Source organism: Amphiprion ocellaris, chromosome 22 (genome assembly GCF_022539595.1).
Source record: "Amphiprion ocellaris isolate individual 3 ecotype Okinawa chromosome 22, ASM2253959v1, whole genome shotgun sequence".
In the NCBI taxonomy this organism is placed as follows: Eukaryota; Metazoa; Chordata; class Actinopteri; family Pomacentridae; genus Amphiprion; species Amphiprion ocellaris.
The window spans coordinates 7,375,031-7,402,159 of NC_072787.1; the positions used below are offsets into that span (position 1 = coordinate 7,375,031).

At 41.6% G+C, this 27,129-nt stretch overlaps 1 protein-coding gene across 2 annotated transcripts in view; it reads left to right on the forward strand.

Annotated features, from left to right (window-relative positions):
• pard3aa (par-3 family cell polarity regulator alpha, a) overlaps positions 1–27,129 on the forward strand; it is a 392,129-nt gene that overhangs the window by 268,614 nt on the left and 96,386 nt on the right. For both annotated transcript variants that reach the window (XM_055007067.1, XM_023262624.3), the window contains exons 18-19: positions 4,848–5,081; positions 8,317–8,548. In XM_055007067.1, coding sequence (XP_054863042.1) covers positions 4,848–5,081; positions 8,317–8,548 — 466 coding nt within the window. The remainder of the gene's footprint in view (positions 1–4,847; positions 5,082–8,316; positions 8,549–27,129) is intronic.

Consider the following 27,129-nt stretch of genomic DNA (forward strand, 5'->3'; position numbering starts at 1 on the left):
CAGAATACCAAGCAGGAGGATAATTCCCTGTTTCCAGGTACAGCAGATGTCATTTGTGTTCCCTTGAACTGTTGCATCCTGTGCAGCTCTGAACTTGCAATCCCATTGTGTCAACCATGCACCCTGACTTCTTCCTGTTCGCTGTTGGCAGGCTTTCTGCTTAAGCTTCAAAAAACCCAAATTACATGCTTTTTGTACTGGGTTGATTGAGTTTTATCCACAAAGTATGAAGCACTCCATCATGTTCCTGTTACACTGTATCTGCTTCTATGTTTTCTTATTCTGTTTTTTTTTTTTTTTTTTGTCAGACTGTCCCCTCTTGTCCTTCACAGACAAGACTGCTCTTGAACAAATGAATTACATGACTTTTACTTGCATTCTCTTGAACTTGTAAATCTGTTTTTGCTTTCCTGGCACTATTATTTGCCATAGTAATCAAAAATGTTCTACCTCTTCCAAGAAAGAAAGCAGTAAAATGAATCTTCTGCTTCTGAAACCAAAGCGCTCTTAACCTCCAAGACATTTGTAGCACACAGTAAAGCTTCATTTTACTGTCTGATGCAGTCTGAAGGCGCACGTATGAGCTCTTTTCACTAAATGGGATGCAGCATTATAGGATTGGTGTTCATTTATTTTGAATGGCACTTTCAGAATTGAGTATAGGTTCTCTCAGGATTGGGCACTTTTATTAACATTGACGAAAAGAAAAGGAAACTGGTGCGTTAAAGACAATACAGTAACACTATGTTTGCTTGTCTTGAAACACAACACCACTGGCTAACAGCTGACCTTTTAGCCTATCTGACTTGTTTGACATTAGATCTATAGCTACCATGGATGATAGAGAAGCACTCACACTGTTAGGCTCTTGTGACCCTAACGATCCTAAACATAACATGAAAATGTTTAGTTTCTTTAAATGAAGAGGATTGAAATAAAAACTAAAAAAAATCAATAGGCACTGCTCTTTTTAACACTGGTCCTCTGCAAGTAGATGTCAGAATGTTGTGTGCTTGTACTGTGGAAAATCATGAAGATAGCCGGATAATCATAAGTGAGCTCCTGCAGGTTTGTTTGGTTAAACTACTAGAAATATGGTTTAACCAACAAATGACAACAAGCTGCCTCTGGTAAAACTATGATAATAGTATAGCAGCAGAGTATATGCATTTCTACACCAAGCTGTCAGTTTACCCTCTTCTTTTGTACTTGTTAAGTTCTGTCTCTAGTCATTTATAAATCTTTTGGGCCCTAGGCTATTTTCAGAGTAATGCCACTACTTTTACTTTTAAGCTTTTATCTTGGTCATTGAAAGGGCTTCCCCTAAATGTTGTATCTTGTTTTGTTTTTTTTTGTGTGTAAAGTATTTAGTGCATAACATTTTTTTGTGTGTAAAGTATTTAGTGCATAACATGTAAGGCACTCATTGCCTGTCTACTTACAGAGGTGGTAGTTTTTCCATGAAAATAAATGTCTTAAAATGGCATGAGACTCGACACCGTTGGCTATTTTACAATGTGCAAATCTATGAAATCCCTGCCTCTTTCTACACCCTCCTCTCCCCACTCATTGTCGCTCCAGTACATCAGCTCACCTACAACTCTGCCTAAATACGGTAAAACTCTACACGACACAGTGTCAAGTTGTAATATTGAAGTAATTTAGCTATGTTTGAACCGTTCACTGATTCTGAAGAACAGCAATTATACAAATACAAAAATGCCCACCCTGAAAGTGGACAGAATTAGGTTCGTAGGTTTGTTACATATAAAACCCTGGAAGATTGACTCTGTGTTTTTGAGACAGTGATCAGTACACTGCAGTTTCAAGGTGGGAATGCTCCACAATGATGGTAACTGCTCCTTTAGCTTATGACATGTCTTTTAGCATATAACAACCACCATATGGACATGTTAACAAAGTAAAAAAAAACCCAAAAAATCCTTGACGTTCACCGGTGGGGGCCTTTAAGCTCATAACTTATTCATGCCCTGCTTTAACAGCCGTTGTGCATTCATACTGCTCCATGTTTCCTCTTGTCCAGTGCTGAGCAGTGTGGGGGGGTGGTGGGAGGCTGATTTTCTATATAACAAAGAAAAGAAATAAAACTCCCCCATAACTGAAAGAAAACTCTTTGCCTGAAGATCCATTGTGATCACCCAGCATCAGAGGGACATGCCTCGTTTAGGCCACTTTAAACATGTCGAGGATCTGTTTGATTGTATCTGGCACTGAAGTGTGTGTGTATGTCATGTGTTTGTGCTGTTGGATCTATTGGGAAGTCCCTGCATGGGGCACACAGTGTAAACAGTGTTTGCATGTGTGTGTTCTGTTCAATGGGAATAGGGACAAGCCTTATTTAGCAACATTTGCTAGTGAAAACCAACAGGAAGAGCTGTGGAAGAGGTTTATTTACACCAGCTGAAGCCACAGAGGAAACAGCAGCACACACTTACTACATGTAGAGGGTCTATACGGTCTACAGGGAGTCGTAAAAACACAATGCTGCTCTGTCCAGACTCCATCGACATGTGTTTCACCCTCTGTGAGTCTGTGAGACTGCTAAAGCAATTGAATCAACAGTTTATCCATTATTAGTGATAGTTTCCTCCACAGATGTTTACATCTAACAAGGTTCCACTTGCACATATTCAGAAATCCATCTTGTTACATTTGACAGCACCTTGCTACATGCTGAATCGAAGCACAATAAAGGGGACAGAAAATCAACCAGGCTACTTGTTTACCAACTGGCGGGTAAGGTAAGAGCTCCGGGGAGCTGACAGACGCTCCCTGACAAAATGAAATACCAATAGCTGAGTTGCGCTCCACTTACATACTCTAAACAAACCCCTGGCAAGCATTGGAAAAATAATTACAGCTGTCCAGGGCAAGACTCACTGTTGAAGAGGTTGACTGTTCAAAATTCACTTTGCTCTCTACACAGTTGGTTGTCCAGCCTTTCTATCAGCACTATGTATATCCTTTAATACTCTGAAGTACAAGCAGTCCCTGCGTGTTTTTTGTTGCTGTCACATTTTTAGACACTGTGGGCTAATTTTTTACTGCCATATAAAGTCCTTCACCTTTATGGAAACAGCGCAACAATGGCTAGAAGGAGAGAGAGCTCAAAAATATCTTTTTTGCAGCATAAAAAAGTTATGATGAGTTATGAAAAACAAAAACAAAATGTTTTTAAATTATTTATTTTACAAAAGTTGACGAAATGTGCAAACAACACATGCATTTTTCCAAGTGCCCAAAGGTGTTACCAATACTGGGAAAAAATGATGATTGTAAAAAATGATAAATATTTTACTACTTTCATTTTAAATGTATTTCTATAGTTCTCAGCTATCTGCTCTGAGTAAACACACCTCATAATTTCGCTACAAAATCTTAGAATTGTTGTCATGTGACAGCTCACAGTCTGCTGCTGCCATGAAGGAACTCAGAATTTATTTTATTTTAATAGAGTCTTGGTTGAGCAAACAAGTATCTTTGTGATACTTTGCAACAAAGTTTTAGGCCATAGCAGCCCTTTGTTTGTATTGTGTATAATTTACATTTTATTTGTCGACTTGGCTCAGTTTGCAGTGTTATTTAAATAAATATTAATATGTTAGTATTATGTCATAAAGACATTTAAGACACTGGGATGATGGCAGAGGATACGGTGGGTTGCAGAGCTTGGTGTCCACGGGTCGGGCAGGCTCCATCGCACGGCACAGAAGTTCGATCAGATTGGGATTTGGAAAGTTTGAAAAGGTTCTTGGTTGTGTTCCTCGAGGTGTTTCTAATCAAGGGGACATTATCCTGCTGGAGGTCACGGCCAATGAGCTGTGGTGTGCTTGAGGTGCGACAATGTTTAGGTGGGTGGTACATTTCAAAGTAACATTCTCATAAATGTCAAGACGTACAAGATGATTAATGTCATTCCCTTCACCTGTCAGTGGTTTTAATATTGCGTCTGATCAGTGTACTGTGACAATGTAAGTTCTGTGTGTTGACTTTGTTCTGCTGCCTGTCTACAGTCGATTTGCTTGTGCCAACATTTGCTGACACCAAGAACAATAACAGGAGTTTATTTTGCAATGATTCTGCCTTCATGTTGTCATTTCATTCGCCTCTGCTTCATTTATTCACTAACACCTACACAAGCTAAAGCCTTAGAAATGGAGCCAAATATTACTGTTGTGAGATGTTGTTTCTGCTGAGTTGGACTTGTGAATGCAAAAGAATAGTGTTGCAAATGAATGGACGACAATTTATTTAGTCTATTTGCCTTCCCTTTTTTCTCTCCTTTCTGTTTCATTCAGTCTCTCTGAGAGAATCTGAGCAAAACTGAAAGGGGATTGAGGAGCACCGATAGAAATAGTTTTAAGTTTTGCAGTTTATCTCTGCATGTTGGGAATTTATTCTGTTTTAGCATAACACTATAATCACTCTGGTGCTGTGGTACATTGCTGTCTTTGATAGTGGCCCATTTATATGCATTATGTTTCAGCCACATAATTTAACTGTGCAGACACAAAGACAAAGGTTGAATTATAATTCTCAACAGGAAAATGTCTCAGTGAAGATATAATACTCTGTTCTCATTTCACACACTTCATTGGCCAGGCAATGGCATCATTTGTTTTTCATGTTAATTGCCAGACTCACACCTTCTCTTGGCTTGCAAAGCACGACACACACCACCATCCTCATATGAAACTAGGAAAATGTAAATGCATGTTGTGTGCTCACAGACATACATGGTTATTGGTTATCTTTGTAGAGGAGGTAGATTTAGTCCAAAGTTAGTCCATTCATCTGGCCCCGCTGACACTATCGCTCTTCCATAGGTTCTTCAGAGCAAGAGGTTGGACCCTCGCTGGGTCTCAAAAAGTCCAGCTCCCTTGAAAGCCTGCAGACAGCTGTTGCCGAGGTTACGCTGAATGGTGAGATCAACGTCAACAGGCCACGCTCACGGATCATCAGGGGTCGTGGCTGCAATGAGAGTTTCCGAGCTGCAATCGACAAATCATACGAGAAACCTAGTGTCACCGCAGGAGAAGAAGAGAACAGCATGGAGACATGTGAGCATTACACACTGAGTTTATGCAGGACTGTTGCAAGTATTTGTTTGAGTAGAGATCCAAAGTAGTGTACACAAAATGTGTCATCATATAATGTACGATACAAGATAGTAGTAGATTATTACAAAGAAATTCAGTCACTGTACTGTAGGCAAATGCAATAATAAATCCCCAGAGTAAAATCACAGGATTCACCACCAAGTTAACTGGGTTAGAGATCTCCTTATTTGCTTTATGGATGCGTGTGTCACAAAGCACGTTTGCAATAAGTGTCTCGATTATACGCTCATTAATATTCACATAGTTCATGTGGAGTGGAATCGCTAGAGACTGTGGTAACATGACTTCTCAAGGGTTTACATACTCTTAAAGTGCATTACCTTGTATTTTTAAAGGACGTGCATGAGGAAAAACGTCTCCTGTTTACCCACATCTGTCAGGCTCATATTGTATCCATTTTACACATACTCACACTGTATGTATGTGGAATTGCATTTACTATAATTATAAATGAATATCATTTTTTACTCTGCGCCAGCTAGTTTTGGCACGAACACCTCACAACTTTGCCAGATTTCTCCCTGTTTGTTTGCTTGTGTACCTGACTGGGACTCAAACCAGAATTAGTTTAATTTATTCTAAACTATAAAGACAAGAAGAAAAGGACTAGAAAGACACACTACCTTCCCTTTGAGTGAATATATCCATCCCTACTTGGTGTATGATGACAAAAAGACATGCATTGGATACAGAGAGACAGCCGTCTTACGTTTTCCGACAGGTAATAACACTGCAACACCACAAGAATAATCACTCGATATAAATTTCCATTCACCATTAAAGGATTCCATTAAAAGAGCCGGGAGACATTTGAAAAAGAAGGAATTATTTGCCTGAAACGCTTTGTTCTCATAAGCTCTGTCGGCAAGCCACTAAATACAGTCTTATCTCGGCAAAGAAAAATGGGGAAAGCAACCGATTTCCCCTGCCGCTGTATATTGCATTCTCCCCATGATATTCAAATAACTCTGTTTTTCAATTTAGATAAAAGCAGCCAGTCTGTGCTCGTCACTGAGGTTAATAGTCAAAGTTGACAGATAAGCTCCTGCCTTCCACTGCTCCCAGACTTTTATTTACATAAAATAAGAATGTGGCATCACCTAAAGAAAATGTGTCCCCACAAGATATCCTGCTGGGCAAAATGCACTTCCCCTTGTGCTACTTTGTGTTGCATCGTTTCAGGAAATAAAAAAGAAAAAGAAAAACCATCTCCACTGTGCAAAAATCACGTCTTTCATGTGTTGGAATAAGACGGGCAATTTCACTTGTCTGTCATAACCTTCACTGACAGGCCAGCTTAAATGTTCTTGATTATTAAAGCAGGAAAGTTTAATGGTAGACTTTCACAAAAGTGACAAAATGTTTGCTACAGTTGTCTGTCTCTGCAAATTATCTTTCAGTCTCCTGACACTTTCATCAATGCCTCTACTGCCATTTGAGATTGTCAGCCTTTTTCTTTTGAGTTCCGTCAAACTGCTGTAGAGGGCCTCACCTTTTAATGTCTCAAATTAAAGGCTTTTGTCTGTTTTTTTTTTTTTTTTAAGATAAAATAGCCTCATTTTCATCTTGTTTTATTTGAAATTAAATGATGACGGATAAAAAGTTGCTTTGAATTTTAAAAGCATATGTTCACTTTAGATTGGCCCTCCTGCTAACTCACTATGACTCTTTCATAAGACAGTGTGAACCTCTTCACAAATGAATGCATAAACGTACGTGCATGCACACATGCCAGTGGATGCACACACATAACTACACATGGCTACTGCCCTCTGGGAGGCTCTGAATTACAATGTTCAGTGCGTTATCTGTAGCTTGGCATCATTAAGCTGTAGCAACATTAGCACCACTTGCTAATCTCAGTCATTTAAATAGCCAGATACAGCTTGCAGCTGCTATTCACTGCCATTGCTCTTAAGTGGATAATAAGCAGGCAGCAGATTGAGTGATAAAGCTGATACCCATCCAGAACCTGCTCTCTGATTTGTTGAGGTGGAGAAGTGGAAGGGAAAGGCTACGTGCTACAATGAATTGCATAACTGAGCAGGTTTAAACTGCCGGTCCACTCTCTGTTACTGCCATACAGTGTGTCATGTTGAGATTCCATTTCAGTAATTTCCTCCGAGATGGCAGCTGAAAGAAATCGCAGATAGCTCCACAGATCACAAGAGAAAACAAACCCCACTGTTCATCCTTGAAATGTGAATCCAGCTGCTCCTCCCTCCTGTAGTCTGTCTCATCCCGTATGCTGAAAATTCATCATGGTCTCCCCTCCCTCTTCTTTCCTCCCGATAAGCACCTTTCTCTCCTCCATCAAAGGAAGAACTTGGACAATGACACGCAAGACTGTAATAAGTTGTAATCTGGAGGACATCTACCTCATACCTCAGAGCCAGAGATATAGCATAGACAGGAGCTGTGCCGATTGAGGAGCACACCATATTTGCAATTAAGATCCCCGGGAGCCTTTTTCAAGATTATTTAATTGTATAATTACTGACAGATTAATTACATTTTGCACATCGGTTCTGATTAGATGTGATGGAAACTTTGAGTTTAATCAACCTTGCATCACCTAAGGAGTTTGGTTTCAGTTTGATGTCTGGGTTGAAATTAGTTCAGACATAATTAAGAACCAGATTCATATGACTATCATTACAGCTTGCACTATCCAGTCTCATCTTTTTTATATAAATTCTGCAGCAGAGGAGGGGGGAAATGAAGTTCTCTTGTGATTTTTGTGAAATATACACAATTAAAATAACTTAAGGCTTTCAGCTAAGTGAAAATATGTTCAGCTGAACACTATTCTCAGTGGGTGCACAATGTAAATATATTCTGCTCTAATGAGAGGAAGGAATTCAGTGTGTTTTGCACAAAGCTGCTATACCTTGTGGAACAGCGTTTTTTTGTTTTTTTTTTGTTTTTTTTTTAATGTTTCCTCTCATGTTCCCCAAAGAAAGAAGTGATGCTTTGTAAGTTATAAAAGAAAAGTGATGTTCTTGTCAGCTGATTTTAAATATGACTTCAGTGATGTGTGGGGAGTCAAGGTGAAAGTTTATCAACCTGTATTTCATTTTTCATTCTCTGCTTGTGTTTGTATGAGTGTGAGTTGCTTTTTTGCTCTCAAGAACTGTTTTTGACACTCTCCATCTAACTTGTGTTTGCACTCCAGTGGACGAGGACACAGAGGGAAGCTCCCGGTCAGGTCGCGAGTCGATGTCCACCAGTGGTGACCTCATTGTGGGCTCTGGGCTAAACGGCAACCTCTCCAAAGATGACAGACGGAAAGATAGGGACAAGGTTGGGGGGAAGGAGAAGAAGAAATCGGAAAGGGAGAAAGACAAAGATAAGGACAAGAACAAAGCCAAGAAAGGTGTGCTGAAGGGCCTGGGCGACATGTTCAGGTAAGAACAAGACGAAGCTCAGCTCTAACTCCTAAACAACTCCCCACTGTGTTGCCTCAAGCATCACTCACTACCTGCTTTATTTAATTCCACTCGTTCACCACCGGATCATACAGAATTTGAATGCATTCTCTGGATGTTGCCAGTGCTAATCAGGGACCCCTCTCCTTGAACCCTGTGAGGAGGGGGGGGTTATCGACCTCAAGGGCCTTTGGCACTTTTGAGCCAGATTATTTTTAATAAGGGCAACATGTTTTATTCATAATCCCATGTGTGGCGCTTCCTATCCAAACACGCTCAGCATTTGTTCACCAGCAGAAAATGTTCCGGGCCCATACGGCTGCTAATGGGGGAGCTGTGATTTGGCTTGGGGAATAAAAGACCTTTGGAGATGATAAAATCGACTGCAGGTTGGAATTGTTGCCCATGGCTGCTATTCTCAGTGGCTGTCTCATCATTCGGTTGTAAGATTTTCCAGGCAGACTATCTTGGGAGACAATAGCTGGTGACATGACTCTGCTCACAACATGTTTTAGATATTCTTTAATTTAAAAGGTGTTCACAAGCCAACAATTTATTAACGGTAATTGAATTTAGTGATACTCACACCTGCTGCAGGTCTTCAGCATTGTGTTACAAACTCATTTACCCTACCAAGTTGAAGGCAAAATTAAACCGGACATATCTACTGGCACATTTTGTGGTGGTTATTAGGTTTGTCTGGAAAACAATTTGCTGCCTCTGTGGAAAAGTGGTCAAATACACAAGTTCTGTACCCTGAATAGTGCCACTTTGAACCACAGAGTATGTTCATAGACAGTAACAGAAGAAACATGCAAAGAGAGTTGATGAAAATAAACATCCTGCGGGTATTCATTCAGCATATCTGCCACAAGGAAAATTAGTGGGGGAGTCACATTAATTATTTCAATTCTGTGCACATTTGAATATGGCATAAATTAACAGTGGAGGCGGTGCGAGCCGTTATCGTGCCGTAAGTTGTTTTCATGTGGATTAGTTTAATGGGATTAGTTAGCATATCGCAGCGCACGGCTCAGTAATGAACAATAAAGACGACAAGTGTGTTTCGAGGTCACGATTGAGGAATGTGGGGTGCTCGCTCATCTTCCTTCATTTTCACTTTTGTGTGTTTTTTTTTTCACAACTGCATCCTGTGGTGTAAATGCATAATGACTCATAAAGGCTCACATTCTGTCGCACACCAGGTGTGAGCACATATGTAGTATGGAGAACAAGAAATGTGCTGGAATACTAAATGAAAGTTGAAGTTTTAGCCACAGGTTTGACACTGTGATATGCAATCAGCACCGCTGGCAAACCTTTCTGAGTGGCTGTGTGCTTGGCCCGATATAGGTGGCTGCTGGGTGATTTTTGGTCGTGCTCATGGGCCCTCAGCATGCCCTCCTTGGCCTCATCATCGTTCTTCATTATCTTTGAGTGCCACAGCCACTTAAGAGTTGGCACGCGGCAGGCCTCGCTGACATTCCCCCCTGCTCTATGCATTTAACGCCAGGCCCTGTGCCTTCTGAATGTAAAGAGGCAGCCTCCTGGACCGGCATGATTCTCGAGCTGTTTTCACAAATGCACCACAGTCCTGAACTTGTGGAAGAACACAAACATTTGCATCAGCTGGGATGGACAATAAACTGAGTTTATTCTGCCAGCTCCTTTATACAAAGTCTGTGTTATGTCTGATTTAGCCCATGTGTGAAAAGAGCAGGTCATTATCCAGAAATTCACAGAGAGAGAGCAGGAATGCTACGACGTTCTTGTCACACAACTGGTGTCTGAGGGTCAAGAATGAAATATCTAACTGAAGAAAGGATGAGTATCGATATCAGGGCTGAGTGATGAACCGGAAAAGATAATCAATATAAAATATTTTGTTTTAGTTATTATCAATGATTGCTGATATGTTTTAATGACCTATTTGTATAAAGACCAGTAATAAAAAGCTTTAATTTGAATTGAACCACTTTAATGTATTTACCACATTTTGCTGGTAATAATTTTAGTGCTAGGAAAACACAGGAATAGACAACTTTATATCATATAAAAATAATAATAAAGATAAGAAATCATCTCACCTTGATAAACATTAAACAAGAAAAGCACTCAGAGAGTGCAGTACTCTGCCAAGGCAGCTCAGACGTTGTATGATTTCCAATGGATACCTAAGTCCCAATAAGTCCGCAGCGGCGGTTTTGTAGTAGGATCGCAATCATGTGATCGTCAGCATGCAGCTGATACAGCACTCACTCGTTGTCATGGTTACAGTGACATTGTGCCGCTATCTCGCAATACAGAAATCTTTAATAAATCCGTAGATCCAGACTATAAGCCACATCACTGCCAAAATCTAATGCAGTTGTCCGTTTGTCATTTCTGACCTTCCCTGAAAATTTCATCCAAATCCGTTAGTCCGTTTTTGAGTAATGTTGCGCACAGACAGACAGAGAGAAGGACAAACACACGCCGATCGTCACATAACTCTACCACATTCCTTGGCGGAATAATAAAGAAAATTTTGTGTGTGTGTGTGTGTGTGTGTGTGTGTGTGTGTGTGTGTGTGTGTGTGTGTGTGTGTGTGTGTGTGTGTGTGTGTGTGTGTGTGTGTGTTCCACGTTACTCAGGAGGTGCTGGGTGTATCAGGCTTAACTGGCCAATTCTAATTGATGTTAATGTGAAAATGCTCATCATTACTAGTGATTACTGTGAGTAGGTAGCCTTGTCCGCCATCTTTGATGTGCTGTGAACAAAACACTCAACATACACTTTGAGTCATGGCCTGCCTTCTTCATGCTGTATCCCAGCTTCATCTCTCACCTCAATCAAATCGAGTAGGTCCAGTAGTGCTGCAACTGATACGGACTATTTGTTATTTTATGTTACACGTGACTCCAGAAAAATATTCTGACCTTCATATGAGAAAACAGCTTCTGACTCTCCTTCTCTCTGCTGCTGCTACTTCGTTTGCTACCTCGACATTTTCTACTTACAATTATGACATCTCTCACACCTACTCATCTATACTGTCCTTTTCTTTTTTCTCCCTGTTCACTCACAACTCACAACAGTTTTTTTTTTTTTTTTTTTTTTTTGTAAATCAGAGATGGCAAAGAACTAAGGATTGAATGAGTGAATCCCACTGGATAAAATAACTAACTTTATTGTATAGAACAAAATGGAGTGATGTGAAATGCCTAGCAGTCAAAAGGGAAGAGAGGGAAAGAAGATCTGTCTGTTGTGTGTCTCACTTTTAGAAATTCTGGCAAAAGTTTTGCCTGATTTCAGAATGGGGAAGTTTTAGTGTGCATGACAAAGGCTTTGTCTGACAGAACTCAACACTCAGGCTTACACATCACAGATGAAATTTACATTAGCAAGCTCCACATGCGTGTGTGTCACCATTGCATTGAAACATCAAAAACACATTCTGATTGGGTTAATCCTTTGTACTGCTTGTCTGCGTGATTCTCATATGTATAAAATGGACAGGGAGGCGTTCTCTTTTCCCTGCATTTCTCACAGATGCACGTCTGAGACCCACAGTCTTCCGTCTAAGGAGATTTCAAGGAGCTTGCAGCGCACTGCAATTTGAGCTCATTTGCATGCAGGCCTTTAGATGGCCTGATGAACGTGTAGTGCACGTCCACTTAATGGACAGCCTGATTGGGAGTGCATTAACATGAGAGCCAGGGAAAAGGAGGATGGCCTAATATAGGGAGAGAGGGGAGCACAGAGTGAAAGAGTGTGAGATAAATACTGCTAGTGCAAGAATGTCTGAAAGTGTGTGAGTGTGTGATGGAAAGAAAATTGACTGCCTAAAGCCCAAAGCAAAAAAAAAAAAAAAAAAAAAGAAAAGGAAAAACTCCAGCGCATAGCCTCAGATTCCCTGGCTCTCTGGATTCATATCATACCAACTATATCCTGTCTGGTATACAGTCCTGTATCACCCAGTAATGGATAGCTCATAATCTTATGAATGGATAGCAAGTGCATGCATGCGTAGGATAAAAAACCAGCCCCGGGCAGCTTGACATCACTGTTATTTCAACAATGTCTGTTGCACGCATCTTCTACTGTGTCCATGTCTGCATCCAGCGGGATATAGGGGAGTGCATGGCGATGCATTATACCCCAAACCATTGGACGTGATTATTCATGTCCTATCTAGTGGATAACATGTGATCATTACTTTCCAGTCCTATCAGGATTGTTTAGATGTTAGAAGCTTTGCCCAGGGCTCTGTTAGCATGCTAGCAAACAATGATGTCTCGGCCGGAGTGCAACTCCCTTCAACATGCCTAATGAGGTGTTGTTTATCTGCTCTGTGACTGACTGACCTCCTCCATCAAAGCCCCATCTCCATCTCTTGATGTGATTATGTGTGTGTGACTGTGTTGTATGTGTGCTCATGCAAGACAAAAAATAAAAAGACCTTAATCAACCTGAGCTATAGCAATGAGGGAATTGCTAAAATAACATGACAGTGGATATATTAATTACACTTTGCAGCTTTGTATGTATTTATGCATGTCCAAATTTACCTTCTTTATGTAGCTTTAAGGTGTGTAAATGTGCATTTCTATATGTTTAGATATCTAATATTCAGATACCATTTTCTTGTGTGTAAATGTTTTACACAAGAGCGAGAGAAATGTATCATACCACAGACAATGTAGCATGAAGGAGACAAGTGGGTGAAGGCTGCAAAGTGGAAGGAAGGACTGGGATGGGAAATGGGGACCCGAGAGAGGTGGGGGTGGATTGGGTAAGGGTGGAAGGAGAGAGGGAGTGTGTGCACTGGAGTGAACTGGGGCACCAAGGGGGAGTGGGAAAGAAGGATGAAAAGGAAAGGGAGAGGGCGAATGAGAAAAGACGGGAGCTTTTCCCAGTAGCAGTCACGGCATCGTGCTGCTGTCTGCCTGCAGGGAGGATTGAGGATCTTTGGCGATTTCGTATATTTTTGTGTGTGTGTTGGGGCGCGTGTATGTGCACTTTCAAGGTGCATGTAAATTTGCATGCCTGTGTGTGCGTAATGCATGTTTGCCTGTGTGTATACATGAAAAGTATACTTAATGGGCTTGGGCATCACCCTCTCTCCCCAGTATTTCCTTACCCACACGCTCATACTCTTTTTTCCCAGCCCCCCCAACTCCCACCCTTCCCACCAATCTGATAAGTGGCATGCCTCATGCCGAGCCATCAGCGACACTGAAGCTCAGGGTGACAGCAATGCACTCCCACCCCTTTCCTCACCCTCCGTCACCCTAGGGACCTCGTCTCCTCCCCGCAAAGGCAGCCCCACTCAAGGCTATGCAGAGAGACCAGGGTGTAGAGTGGAAAGGAAAGTAGTGAAAGCTGGCGTGGAGGGATCCTTCAATCTTTATTATTCTTCGGCATAGTGGGAGCACGCCTGGAGCGCTGGAGTGTGTAAGGGGCGGCACGAATGTGTGTGTTGCATGCTTAAGTATGCCTACAATGTGGATACCATGCCACGAAGGCATGAATTGCCTTGTGCGTAGCATGAGAGTTGGTAGTTAGCGTGCCTCTGCCCTACTCCGTGTCTTCATACCAAATGATTCTTTCTGCTCGTGTGGGTGTGAACAGCTGATGGCGGGTAAGCCGGTTTGATGATTAGTACACAGATATGACACACGCATTAGCTTGGCTTTTTATACACACACACATGTGGCATGCCTGATGGATCAGCACACACACTTTCTCTGTATAAAACACCCCTCAGCCCATCCACTTCCCCCAGCACACACGCGTGCTCACATATGCTTGTAGTATTATGCCACAGTTGATTTGGAGACAGCAATTAGCCGCCTCCACATGTGGGCCCTGACATCTGCTGAATGCAATCTGAGAGAAAATGATAATGGTTCTTCTTTTGCTCTGCTTCACTCATCATAATGTCTGTGATGAGGTAGTATAGGTGAGCACAGGGCGCAGCATCAAGTTGAAGGCCTGTCTGTAGGCTGTTGTGGGCCATTTTGGGGTCACCTAAACCTCTGTGCATACAGCTGCAAAAACTGACCCTGTGTAGAACCTTTTCTAGGGCTGTTTTTGTAGGAGGAAAATGTGGCTGTTTAGAGGATCCCCGGTTCGGGTCCCAGCCTGGGATCTCTCTGTGTGGAGTTTGCATGTTCTCCCTGTGCATGTGTGGGTTTTCTGTGGGTTCACTGGTTTCCTCCCACAGTCCAAAAACATGCTGAAGTTAATTGGTGATTCTAAATTGTCCATAGGTGTGAATGTGATTGTGCGTGTTTGTGTCTCTCTGTAGCCCTGTGATAGACTGGTGACCTGTCCAGGGTGTCCCATGCCTTTATCCTAAGTGAGCTGGGATAGACTTCAGCCCCTCTGTGAACCTACAGAGGATTAAGCTGTGTATGGATAATGGATGGATGTGGTGTGCACACACAGTATGTTTAGTGTATTAACCCTAAGGCTAGACTGTCCTTACTTCTAAGCTCTCATCTTGGTCATTATAAGAGCTAGCCAGGCATGAATGTATGTATGTGAATGTGAGTGTGTGTGTTTGTCTCTTTATGTAGCCCTGTAATAGACTGACGACCTGTCCAAGGTGTCTCCTGCCTTCACCCTCAGTCAGCTGGGATGGACTCCAGCCCACCCGCGACCCTAATGAGGATTAAGCGGTGTATAGATAATGAATGGGTGGATATACAGATTTCTATTTGTCATTGTTTGCTGCCCTCTTCACTGATGTCCTAGTCGAGGTGTGGGATTCTACACCAAAAACAAACAGAAAGACTGTAAGCATCAATAATGGGACCATTCACACCACCTCACAAGTGTCCCATGTTTTTGCAGAGAAAAGATGCCTTTTAAGAACAAATGGCTTCTGGAGTGATGCAAACAATATGAGTAATGCAGTTAAAGTGATGTAGATAGTAGTGCCAGAATAAATGGCACCACTATTCAATGGGGAAATGGCTTTTCTGTCATCGATGAATCGCCTGTAAGCAACAGTGTACCTTCTTGTCAGCTCTAGAGGAACATTTGCGTACCTGACCTTTGACTTCTCTGTGGATCGGGTGAAAGTATAGTGAGCCACAAATTTCCGTTGTCATGGTTAAATATTTCAGAGGAAACCCAATACAGAACTTGGCAGCTTCACCAAGTGCAAAGTCATGCCTCAATATCACCTTCAAATGGCTGCCCAGCTAAAAGAAATATCATGTCACTGAGGGCACTGCACAGAGAGTGGGTCAGCTTTTTCAACTTCTTGTGAAAAACATCCTTTCTGAAGACCTCCCCTCCCTTGCATCTTCAAAGTCAATGCGTGATTCCCTGACTTTAAAGGGGTCATTTTTACGGGGTGAACTCCAAACTCTCTCACAGAAGTGTCCTGTGAGTGTGACATCCCATTACTCTCCTGTCAGTCATGTACCAAAGAGGCCCAGCAGGGGGCCAAACAGCTAACAATAAAGTCCCCTGCTGCCACAGAGAAAGCGGCGACAAGAGATGAAAACAGTAAAACAACAAAACTCTTTTGTATGGCAGGTTAAAGCAAACACAGCTTTGTGTCTGTTGTCAAAGACACACACACACAAAAATGTCACTGTCAATTTCTGGGGGGCGACTGAACCAGTCAGACCTAGTAGAGGCTGAGTGATAGAATTAGGGAGGGGGGAGAAGGTGATGCTCTGTGACTTTAGCCACTATACAAGAGAGCGATATGGCCCTTTCAAGCATAGGGGGTTGGAGGAGGGGTTCAGATGTCCGGCCACACTTCCTCTGCTTTTGGCCACTCGATGCAAATGTGATTGGGCAGCACTGGGCCTCCTCAGACAGCCCTGGAGTAATTAGGTTTAGAATGATCATGCAGTGCTCCAAGATAGACCTTAAAGCATAGGGATTAGTGAGGAGGCTTGTGTGTGTGTGTGTGTGTGTGTGTGTGTGTGTGTGTGTGTGTGTGTGTGTGTGTGTGTGTGTGTGTGTGTGTGTGTGTGTGTATGTTACAGAGAGAGGGGAGGCGGTGTTGCACGATGGAGTTAATTGAATCTGAAATCTTGTCGGCCTGAAATGAGATCCACCGATGTCTCTCATGCTGTGTCTCCTGCAGAGGGCTGCAAACATGACTGAATTCATAAAGTGTGTTATTAAAGAGCTCAAATTAAGTGTAGCAGTGCACCCCTCCATACTCTGCCAGGCCTATGACTACTAATGATCCAACCCCAGTGGAATCTCAACCAGATACACACCCAAGACTTGATTTTTTTTTCTTCTCTTCTCTTCTCTTCTCTTCTCTCCTCTCCTCTCCTCTCCTCTCCTCTCCTCTCCTCTCCTCTCCTCTCCTCTCCTCTCCTCTTCTCTTCTCTTCTCTTCTCTTCTCTTCTCTTCTCTTCTCTTCTCTTCTCTTCTCTTCTCTTCTCTTCTCTTCTCTTCTCTTCCTATTAAACTTGAGCTATCCTTCTTGCTTTACACCCCCTCTCTCTTTCTGAAAGAAACCACCCGATGTTTCTTAACTTCCTGGCTCTCTGTTTGATATTTGTTTTTCACACTTTGAGACACTTTGATGTTATTTTTTTCGCTCTTGCCCGGATCGCTTTGATCAATCAGAGAACGGATGTTCAATGCGAGTCGACTCTCAGAGGGCTGATTTGAAAATAATGAGAAAACATAAAGAACACGTACATGGATCTGAGAACAGCACAATCCCATTTTGTTTTCTTAAATAGTACAAATGAATCACTAATGCGCCCTGTAATAAACACTATTAAATGTATGTTTTGGTCTTAGGAAGAAAAAAGTATACGTTGAATTAGAAATGCAAAGCATGCTTGATGTTACAGAGACAGGGGTGAGAAATGCACATGGAAGAATCTATTTATTTCCCCCTATGTGCTATGCAAATGAAGTGGGCTGCCTGCTACAGTAGGAGTCATTACTAGTCTGCTCACCCATCCAGCAGGCTTAGCATGTAATGAAATAGAGGCCTTTGGCTGAAATGACCTTTCCCATTCGCTGAGTTCCCACCTGCTGATGTGCGCATAGACCTTAACATGTGAGTGAGAAGATGGGCGGTGAGAGAGAGACAATCACAGGGTAGGCAAGCAAGAAAAAAGAGCTGGGAAAATTGCTTTTGAATTACAAAGGTAATATCAATCGATGTTGAATTACACTTCTGATTTCCATCAAAGGCAACCAATTAAAGTCAGGATCCGTTTTCCTCTTGTTCTGTCAGTGTCTCAACATGTGTTCAGCATGTAAAGTGAATTTGTCTGTTTTTTCTTTGCGGTTTTTAACTTCTCTGCTTCTCTCTCCTGCTCTGATCTTTTTTGTCTTTGGTGAGCGTAGCAGAGAAATGGAGATTCTTTTCATGGCTGGATCAGAATTTCATTCCTTCCTGTGTTTGTCATGAAGGAATCTTAATTGGACTCTCACTGCCTTACCAAGATGTGTGAGCTGCCTCCCTGTCTCAGTTTGTGAAATGAAGGAGTGTGGTTAATGCAAGGCTGAGAGAGAGCAGACAGTATGTGATGATGGATGCAGCAGCAGATAAAGGCCAGGTAATATTTTCACCTGCAGATCCATAACATGTCATGTTCAAGGCCCTTAAAAGTTAATTGTGTATCAACACTTTTATATTCATGCCAGAAAAACAATTACGTTGATTCTGGAGAGTTTAGCACCTTCTGACTGACATCTAGTGCCCACACTTAGTGCTTTTGCAAGAAGTGTGCCCTTTATTTAGCAAAGGTGCAAAATAACACCATAGAGGTTGAGATAAGCGTGCAACATAATTTGTATTAGTCCAGGTTTCCCAACACACACTTAGACCAGTGTTTTCAAATCTGTGGCTACCCATGCAGATCCCTCCTCACACATGCCCATGCATCCCAAAATGTAGCCTGTAAGTTGGGAAATTTAATTAAATGACAGGCTATTGTCTGTAGTCAGATTGTGTAAGCGTGAAAGAAACCAGTTTGAAATCAAAAAATTAGCATCAGAGCTTAATTTTTGTGACTCAGGCGGTCATTGTCCATTGATTGCACAGTTCCTGGTTCAATCCCCAGATCCTCCAAGTTCCAAGGTGTCCTTGAGCAAGACAATGAACCCTGACTTAGGGAGCACCTTGCATTGCAGCTTAGGATTTTTCATGCAGGACTTTTATTGTAATGGCGTGCTTTTAAATTGCTGTATTGGTACTTTTACTTAAGTAAGGAATCCAAATCTTCTTTCACCTCTGATTGCTACCTTTTAAATTCACTTTTTAAGTGAGAAATTCAAATGTTTAGTGGACACTGGTATTGAATTGAATCGCTAGCTGTAAAATGTACAGAATAAACATATGGTGGTTCCTGTGTCTTTTAACTAAATATTTCACAAAGCTGCTTACACACCCAGCAGACCTTGTCACTTATTCTCACCATGCATCATCGGTCCCTTTTTTGTTATGATTATGCTCCATGCATACATGAAACTGAAATGCTTTTCTTTGCATTGAACGACAGGGTACATAGTTTGTACATTCCAAGGAATTATGGACATTAAACAAAGCTATGTGAAAGCAGGGGTAACTCCCACTGCTCCTGAAGCAAGAGGAATCTCACTTTTGTGATGAAAGAAAATGCTTTAACACAGCAGTTTAGTCATTCTCACCTTCTTGCTGTGCCATCAAGCACATGCTTTTTTGTACTGCCAATCAGTATAGCACATATTGCACACTTAAATGCAACATGTACTATATGACAGAAGTGGATGCCTATTCTACTGGAGTTGATTGATCCAATTGATTTACAGTTGTATTGTTCGTTGTGTTGCAGATAATTGATATCTTGTCTTGAAGAATGCTATATGCGGCTTGGTTATTGTGATTTATGCATGGTTCTGTTCTTGTAGGTGTTTTTACCATCTCCAACTGCAGAAAATGAGTGTCCAGGGTTATTTATCTAACCCTGCTTGTGATGTACAGTCACTGTCCATGAGATTCCTCAGGATTCCTACTCTTGCTCATCCTCACTTTACTCCCCATTACTGTCACTCCCTCCCTCCTTTTTGTTTCCATATATCCACACACATCCCCCTTCCCTCCTCCTTCCCAGCTGCCCTGGAGATTCATCGTAGCATTGACAGAAAGACCTCTCCCGTCTCCCCCTGAATGCTGGGAGGGATGTATATCACGGATCAGCGGTTCTGCTGTCTCTTCTCTCCGATGGACTCAAATGCAATGCTCGGGCCGGTGTGCGTCCATGCCTGTATTTCAACGTCTGACGTTTACGAGACAGAAAACCTGCCTCACTTCTCCCCTCGCCTGCCCTTTAGGCGAGCATCTTGGAAATCAGGCACTTGAGCGTCACAAAACACATCTGTCTCCAGACTCATCAGCATGTAAATTAGTTGGGAGACAATTGCGAGAAGCACGGATAATCAAAACAGAAAAGACAAGAGGCCTGACGAACAAAATTAATTTGATGTAATCTTGTATCGTGACAATAATCGTAAGCTGTTTTTTCTCTCACCTACACATCTTAATGGGTGTAAGCTGTAGGAGGTGGGAGCTGTTGTAAATACATCACCAAGCCTGTTATCAATAGAAGTCTCTGATTCTGATGACTTCATACATATATGTAGTAGCTTGTACAGCTAATCCAAATTTTAGGTTATCTTGTCTTTCTCTTTTATTCTAATATGAGGTTGCCATCATTGAAAGACTTTGCCTGGTGTGTTTGCTGAATGCTGAGTGCGTGTTTGAGGCATGTGGCAGAAGCCTAGCTGAGGACACACAGAGTGGCAGTGATCAAAATGGCCCATTAGGAATGCAGTGTGCCGTACTGTATCTAGGTCACAGGCTGAGCCACCTACTGTAACTGTTCCACAGAGAAACCACAGCGCTGCCCCTTCTCCTCCTCTACTCCTGCATCCCTGTGTGTGACGGCATAGACTAGGCTGGTTAGGCATTAGCCAAATGTGAATGTCTATATGCATATGAGCATGTGAACTCGTGTATTTGCGTCTGCTTATGCATGGCTTGTGGCTTACAAAGGCGTTTGGCGGCTGTTTGTTTGCGAAGTAAGAGAGAGGGAAAGTGCATGGTGATTAAGAGTAGTAATAATGTCAGCAAATCAAATAGCACAATCTGATTTTCCATGATCAGAAGTAGCAAACGTCTCTACACACAAACACCCACACACATGAACGTCCCTCCAAGCTGCTCAAGTGCTATAATGTAAATTGTCCTTCAGAAACTCCCTCCTCACTGCACTCATACACTTTAACAAATGGATGTATGAATGTGTTTGGACTGTTTATTTGTGTTGTAATGAGAGGCTTTAATCAGGAGTGTCAGGGATTTGAAACGTTCCTCTGAGCGTGTGCAAATACACACCTCCCCTCCTCTCACACACACACACACACACACACACACACACACACACACACACACACACACACACACACACACACACACACACACACACACACACACACACCCTCACACACAACTCAGTGATTTATGTGAAACATTAAAGGCAATCATGTTGGGCTGGGCCTTGTCCTTTGTATTGCACAGGCTGTTTGAAATATGGAAAAGCCAAGCTGTTCCTTGATATACAGGCGCATACATATAGATAAAACACACACAGATGGTTGTGTGTACTTGCTTTTGCTGAAATCTGAATAATTAGACTAAATGAATGAATGCTGTTTTCTAGCTTGCAAATGCACAAACCTTCACACACTCAAGAACTTCTAATTGTAGACAGACATTCCCACACACATACACACAAATATGCACTTATTCAGTTCAACAGTTGCTTTGATACTGATAGTTTAAAGGCAGAGAACATCCTCAGCTATTCACTCTGATGTAATTGCAATATCTTGGATGCAGCTCTGTGTATCTATATTCTGTCTGGTGTGCACAACTAGAAAAAAAGCATTTTTCAAAAAGAGCGGATTTACTCTGATGCTTGAATTTTGAAATTCTACCATACCCTCCTCCACACACACACATTCACATTCAATGGCACAAACAAACATAGTGGAAGTACAATAAAATTTGTGTAGGCTGGGATACCACCTAAAAATAGTTCCGCAGCTCCATTTGACTGACCATTCTCCACACATGTATTTATTTTAGTCTAAACCCTTTTGCTTTTATCTGCTTGTCCTCCTTAGGGGTGTTCGTTGTGGGGGATAAGAAGCGCCTGTGAAGCTATGTTTGTGTCTTTGGTGATCTATGCGTGCTCACAACTAGACCACCACTGAAATGTAGCTGTTAATCAGGCCATTTGACACACATACAAGCTTGAAAAGAAAAACAGAGCAAGCCAGAAACATAAATTCTAAGCATGAAGGAAAGAAAAAAACTGATGGAAGACAGAACTGACAGAGAGACTGATATGGCAGGAAAAAAGATACATTTAAGTCTGAAAACAATTTTCTGAAACGGTGGTGTAGCCTCAATTTCCATGCATCTGCCAGAAAAATGTTCATTTCCATATAATAACCTCTTTATGATAAACAGGTAGGGACACTGATATTGGTTGAGAAAAAGACTATTTAAATACACTGATCTGAGATGGCATATAATTCATATGCTTGTAAATTGTTTTTCTTTTTCAACATTTTAGCATGGTGGAAAGACCACATAGAGCGTCACTGAAACTGAGCAATACCTAACCTGACTGTATCTTCTTTGCTCAGCTGTGAGACCTAAGAGGCATAGAAGTTTCTGCTGAGAATCATTTCTCTTCCACCTCGCCCGTGGTGTTGTCCCCCTACTGGGGCTCGGTCTGATGTCATGAATAAATGCATGTCATGCCTCCACAGTGCAGAACACGCCGCTTTCCCACCCAGGATGAACCATTTCGACTCCCATCCTCCCTCCCCCCTTATACCTCTCCCCACTGTTTTCACACCATTCTTAGAAGAATTAGGCCTGGCTTCCCTCCGGAGCTTCAGCCAATCAACAGAAGCCGCTCCCACTTTCTCGGGAGAAAATCGATTGGTTTAGTGTACGCAGGCCCTTGTCCAATGAGGCGAAAGCGCAGAGATGTCATATCTTGCTGTGACCTGTAAGAGGCAGAGTCTTAGTAACAGGCAAGGGAATGTGCAGCTGCATTCAGGTTGTGTTATTTTGAAGGCACATTCCATATCATCAACCCCAAGATGGCGTGAAACCAAAGAGATGTCACCTTACCTCATACATCCATTGATGAATCTTACATTGCATACTTTCTCCTTAAGCTCTTCAGCAAAATGTCTTTCTGAGGATGCTTCAAATTCCACATTCTAGTTTAAAAGAAGTCTGGCTAAGCAAGGGAAGCACTGACTGACATTACAGGTTGCAGATAATGAGTTCCACCGGGAGGGAGATAATCGGCTAGCAGCGGTTGGAGGCTGGAGGAAGGAAGGAAGAACATCCTCACATGCCTCTCTGGGGTTGGTGTCCCAGGAAACCAGCGGTGGCGACATTACGCTGAGGCCACTCTACAATAACGAATGTCCCTTTAATGCCTGTTAACGATCGCTGGGTCACAGTGTGATTTCTGAGGAAGAGAAAAAAAGGGAAAAAACTGTCCTTTTTCTCTCTGTGACTGTCTTATTGGATTTTCGTCTTTTTTTGAGACATCCATGTGCCTTGCCACAGGTAGAGAGTGTTTACTCACCAGACCTGCAACAACACTTAGAGAGTGAATAGGACAGACAAATCCAAAAGTCCAGCCTTCCTAACAAGACACTATTAAAATTACATGCCACTGTCGGTATTTTGCAGCACTGTTTAGAAACCATGCACTGCTTCTTATTGATATGTGCTTGCATTGGACAGGAATGCTGCAAGTGAAGATAGAAAGAGAATAATGTGTCTTTGCTTGTGTGTTTGTGTCCTGCTCTTAACTTTGTGTTGTGTACTTTGTGCCATCAATATAATGATGATAACAGTTCTTGTCTGAGAGAAAAGAGTGTTTTTTTTTAATGGTGCTTTATATATTATCACCATGAAATTCAGGGATGGAGGCATGGTAATTTATTTTCTTCCCGACTGCTACAAATACAGTTTCAGGGGACGGGGGCTCAGACACATCAGGCGTCTGTTGGGGACTTCGCCCTGGGAGATTTGGATTAACTTTCAGGTTGGCCAAGCAGAAACCATAATGATTCTCTCTGTCTGCCCTTGAAATTATCTTCTCATCACTTACTCAGATTGATAGATGCAGTCATTTTTTTTTCTTTCTGGCTCACCTGGTTCCATTTGCAAGTTTGAATAATGCCAAAAGATTTAACTCTGCATATGATAAGTGTATAGTCTGAGGTTAAACCAGGTGGTCCATCACATGCTTGCATTCACTTTCGAAAAACAGAAATTTTAGGAGAAGGAATAGATAGCTCTTCCTGCTGTGTTTTCTCCCTAAGTCAGCAAGTTACTGCGAGCAAACCGCAAAAATTCCCCACAGAAGATGTCAAAACAGATTAGCTTCTCTCAAATCTACTCCCCAGATTAAATGATCGTAACAATCAAACTGGCTTTGAGGCTTTGCATAATTTACTTCTTTTCCTCCTCCTTAGAAATTCTGTCTTTGACTTTTTACTCCTCTGTTGTGTTGCAGCCTTGAAGTATTATTACCCTGTAAATCGATGAGGATGATGTATGAGGCTTCCACTGTTAGTGGTATAAACCCTTCTGTTTTCTGTGATATATGATGATGTATCAAACTGAATCGAGCACCTATTTACTGATTTATTTTTATAGCAAAAGCAGGAATAAAATAAAGCTTGCTAATCAGTAAAATTCCTACTATGTGACAGTATTTGAAAATTTTATGAGATCAAAGTCAAGACATTTAGACTGAACACATCAGTTTAACTGTCAATGTTTCATTACATCAGCTGCCATCATAAGATTAATAAAGCATACACTATTTATATATGACTGACTCTCACTTGTTAGATTATGTACCATCCAAATGAGTTTTGATAGCCAATCAGTCATTATTGGGGGCACACAGTAATGACTATCACAAGTAGCTCAAGATTTGAATAAATATTTCCTGCATCTTTCTAGATTCTATTTGTGGGTCACCATACCACTCATCAAATCTGCATTTCACTCAGCCACTTTGTATTTGTGCTCATGAAATCTTAACTTATTGCCTCTCTACCCTGAATGGTTTCCCATCTCATCTCACCACCGTTCTTTGTCTTCCTCTGTATTTGTGTATTCATCACTCTTACCTGCTGTTTGACACACTGAGGTAGATGCTTAGGAGCGCATCATTAAACGGGGCTTCGGTCTAGTGGACTGAAGCAGAAAAATAAGATCAGGCCTTTGTCAGGATGTAAATGGCATGGCGTTGTTTACCTGGCTTTAGTGGAGATGTGAGGGTCCGGCAAAGAGCAGCCGTCTCCAAGAGTTTCAAACAGAAATTTAGCAAAAGAACAACCACTGAAAGGTTATTTTTTCCAGAAATAATAAAAATAAAAGATTGATTAAAGGTTATTCTGTTACTCGACCGTTCCCAATGACAAGACTGACCATGCTTGATTGAAAAAGCAGTTTTCCTACTGTACAATGAAGAATAACGTAAAATGTCATCAAGATTTCCAAGTTAGAAATATACTGCAGTGCAGCTGCATAATGAAGCAACAGGTCAGACTTTTTGGCCAAAATAAGTTCTGTTTCCCCAGCTGCCTTGTATACTGTAGTTACTCCATTGTCATTCTACCCATGGGCTGCAGCTGCCAATCAATATCTTATTATCAAGCCTCATCAGGCTCACTCTCAATACAACTATTCTGATGCCAGCCCCGATTAATGCCAAGGTGCCAATACTGACTCGAGAGTTTTACAGAAACGACTGAGTTTCTTCTTCCCACCTGACACTGATTAACTCCAAATCATTACTGTTTTTTATCAGATTCCCTTCATTTCTCAAATGAGACACTTATCTTCCAGAGACAGATAAGAAAGTCAATATGTTTTGCAGTTCCTATACACACACACACACAGGTACGAGGGATCTAGGTGTTTTTCTGTTGAGAAAATAGTGAGTATAAGATATAATATTGGTGTTTGTGCATGAGTGAAGTTTTGGTGGCTAATCCTGTGTTCCACCATGGGTCCCACTGGCAGTACTCAGCCTGTTCAAATGAAGGGCAGAGTCATGTTGCCAGTGAACCAGCAAGTGTGCCAATAGCCTTCTAATAGCTCTGGTAGTATTTTATCTTTCCTCCGCCTCTGCTTTGATCTGGGCCCTCCTTTCAGGCCACCAGCAATGGGGGAATAGTCTTTCATATGGGAGCTACTGCTGTATGCCCAGGGTCTTGCTCAGCTTAATCTGCCAATATGTTACACCATACAAAATCCCACACTGTAGTGAAGTTGATCCGGAACAAGAAAAAAATAAAATTAAGTACGGGTAGAAGTTTTTCCCCTTTTGAGTTATTTTATGTTTTTAGTGGATGGGTGGGAGACAAAAAAAAAAAAGAGAGAAAAGGGAGAAAAAAATGAAAGAGGAAAAAAGGAAGGTGAATTTCCTTCTGGAAGGTAATGAAAGTCCTTGAAGTGAAGCAAGAGAAGCTGTCACCTGCCCTGGTGATAGATAGCAGGCTCATTATTATTAGCATTCCCAGCCCTAGCATAGAGTTTTATGCCTTACTAGAGCCATTTGTTGATTAATTAATCAGGTAATGTATGCTATCTATGCTACAAAAGAGGCCACATATCGCTCTCTCTGCCTCCCCAGGGCTCTTTACAAAGCCACAAACTGGGATCTCCCACCAGGCCACAGCACATTCAAAAGATTACAATTCCAAAGCAGTCTCTACCAAAGAGAAGCCTTTTGCACAAAGGTCCAGGTTGCCTTTAATGTAAAGTAGAATAATAAACATCCGTGAGGGAACCGGCCTCCCATTTCATGAATATATTTGCTTGCAATGGCCCAAAGTCAACCTTGTCTGATGTAATTTTTTTCCCTTTCACAGAAAGTTTTCAAACTGTCAAATAAAGCTCAGCGATGAGGAAGGTAAAAATAAACTCAGAGTGAAGCAACATGGGGCTGGGAGACTGCAGAGCTTAATGCTTCCTCTGTCTGAAATTGAATAGGAGTGCTCAAAAAGCCCATGTGGAGCATTATAATCGATGTCTGTGTGTACAATGCAAGAACATAAAATTACATTATGTAATGTAAACACTCAATAAAAATCCAGTCCTCTTCTGTGATTATACTTATTGAATTATGCAGCCACATGCTGTCTCGTCCATACGCTTTCTGCTATTACTTTGTCTTTACAATCATCAAATTTATTCATATGTGTAGCCTGGTTTCCACCAACCCGACAGTCATGAAATGTACAATGTTTGCAATACTTAAAGTTTTATCGAGTTTCGCTTTCAAAACCAATATGTGACAATAGTACAAAAACAATTCTGGTGTCAAAGTTGCTCAGGTCTTTTTACCCATCCATTTCTGCCACATCCAACTTTGAGAAGGTATGATTTGCTATTCTAAACCTTGCATGTGCAGTTGTTACAAGTTTATTAAATCTAATTACTGCATCTGTGACTGCACAAATGTTTTACCTCA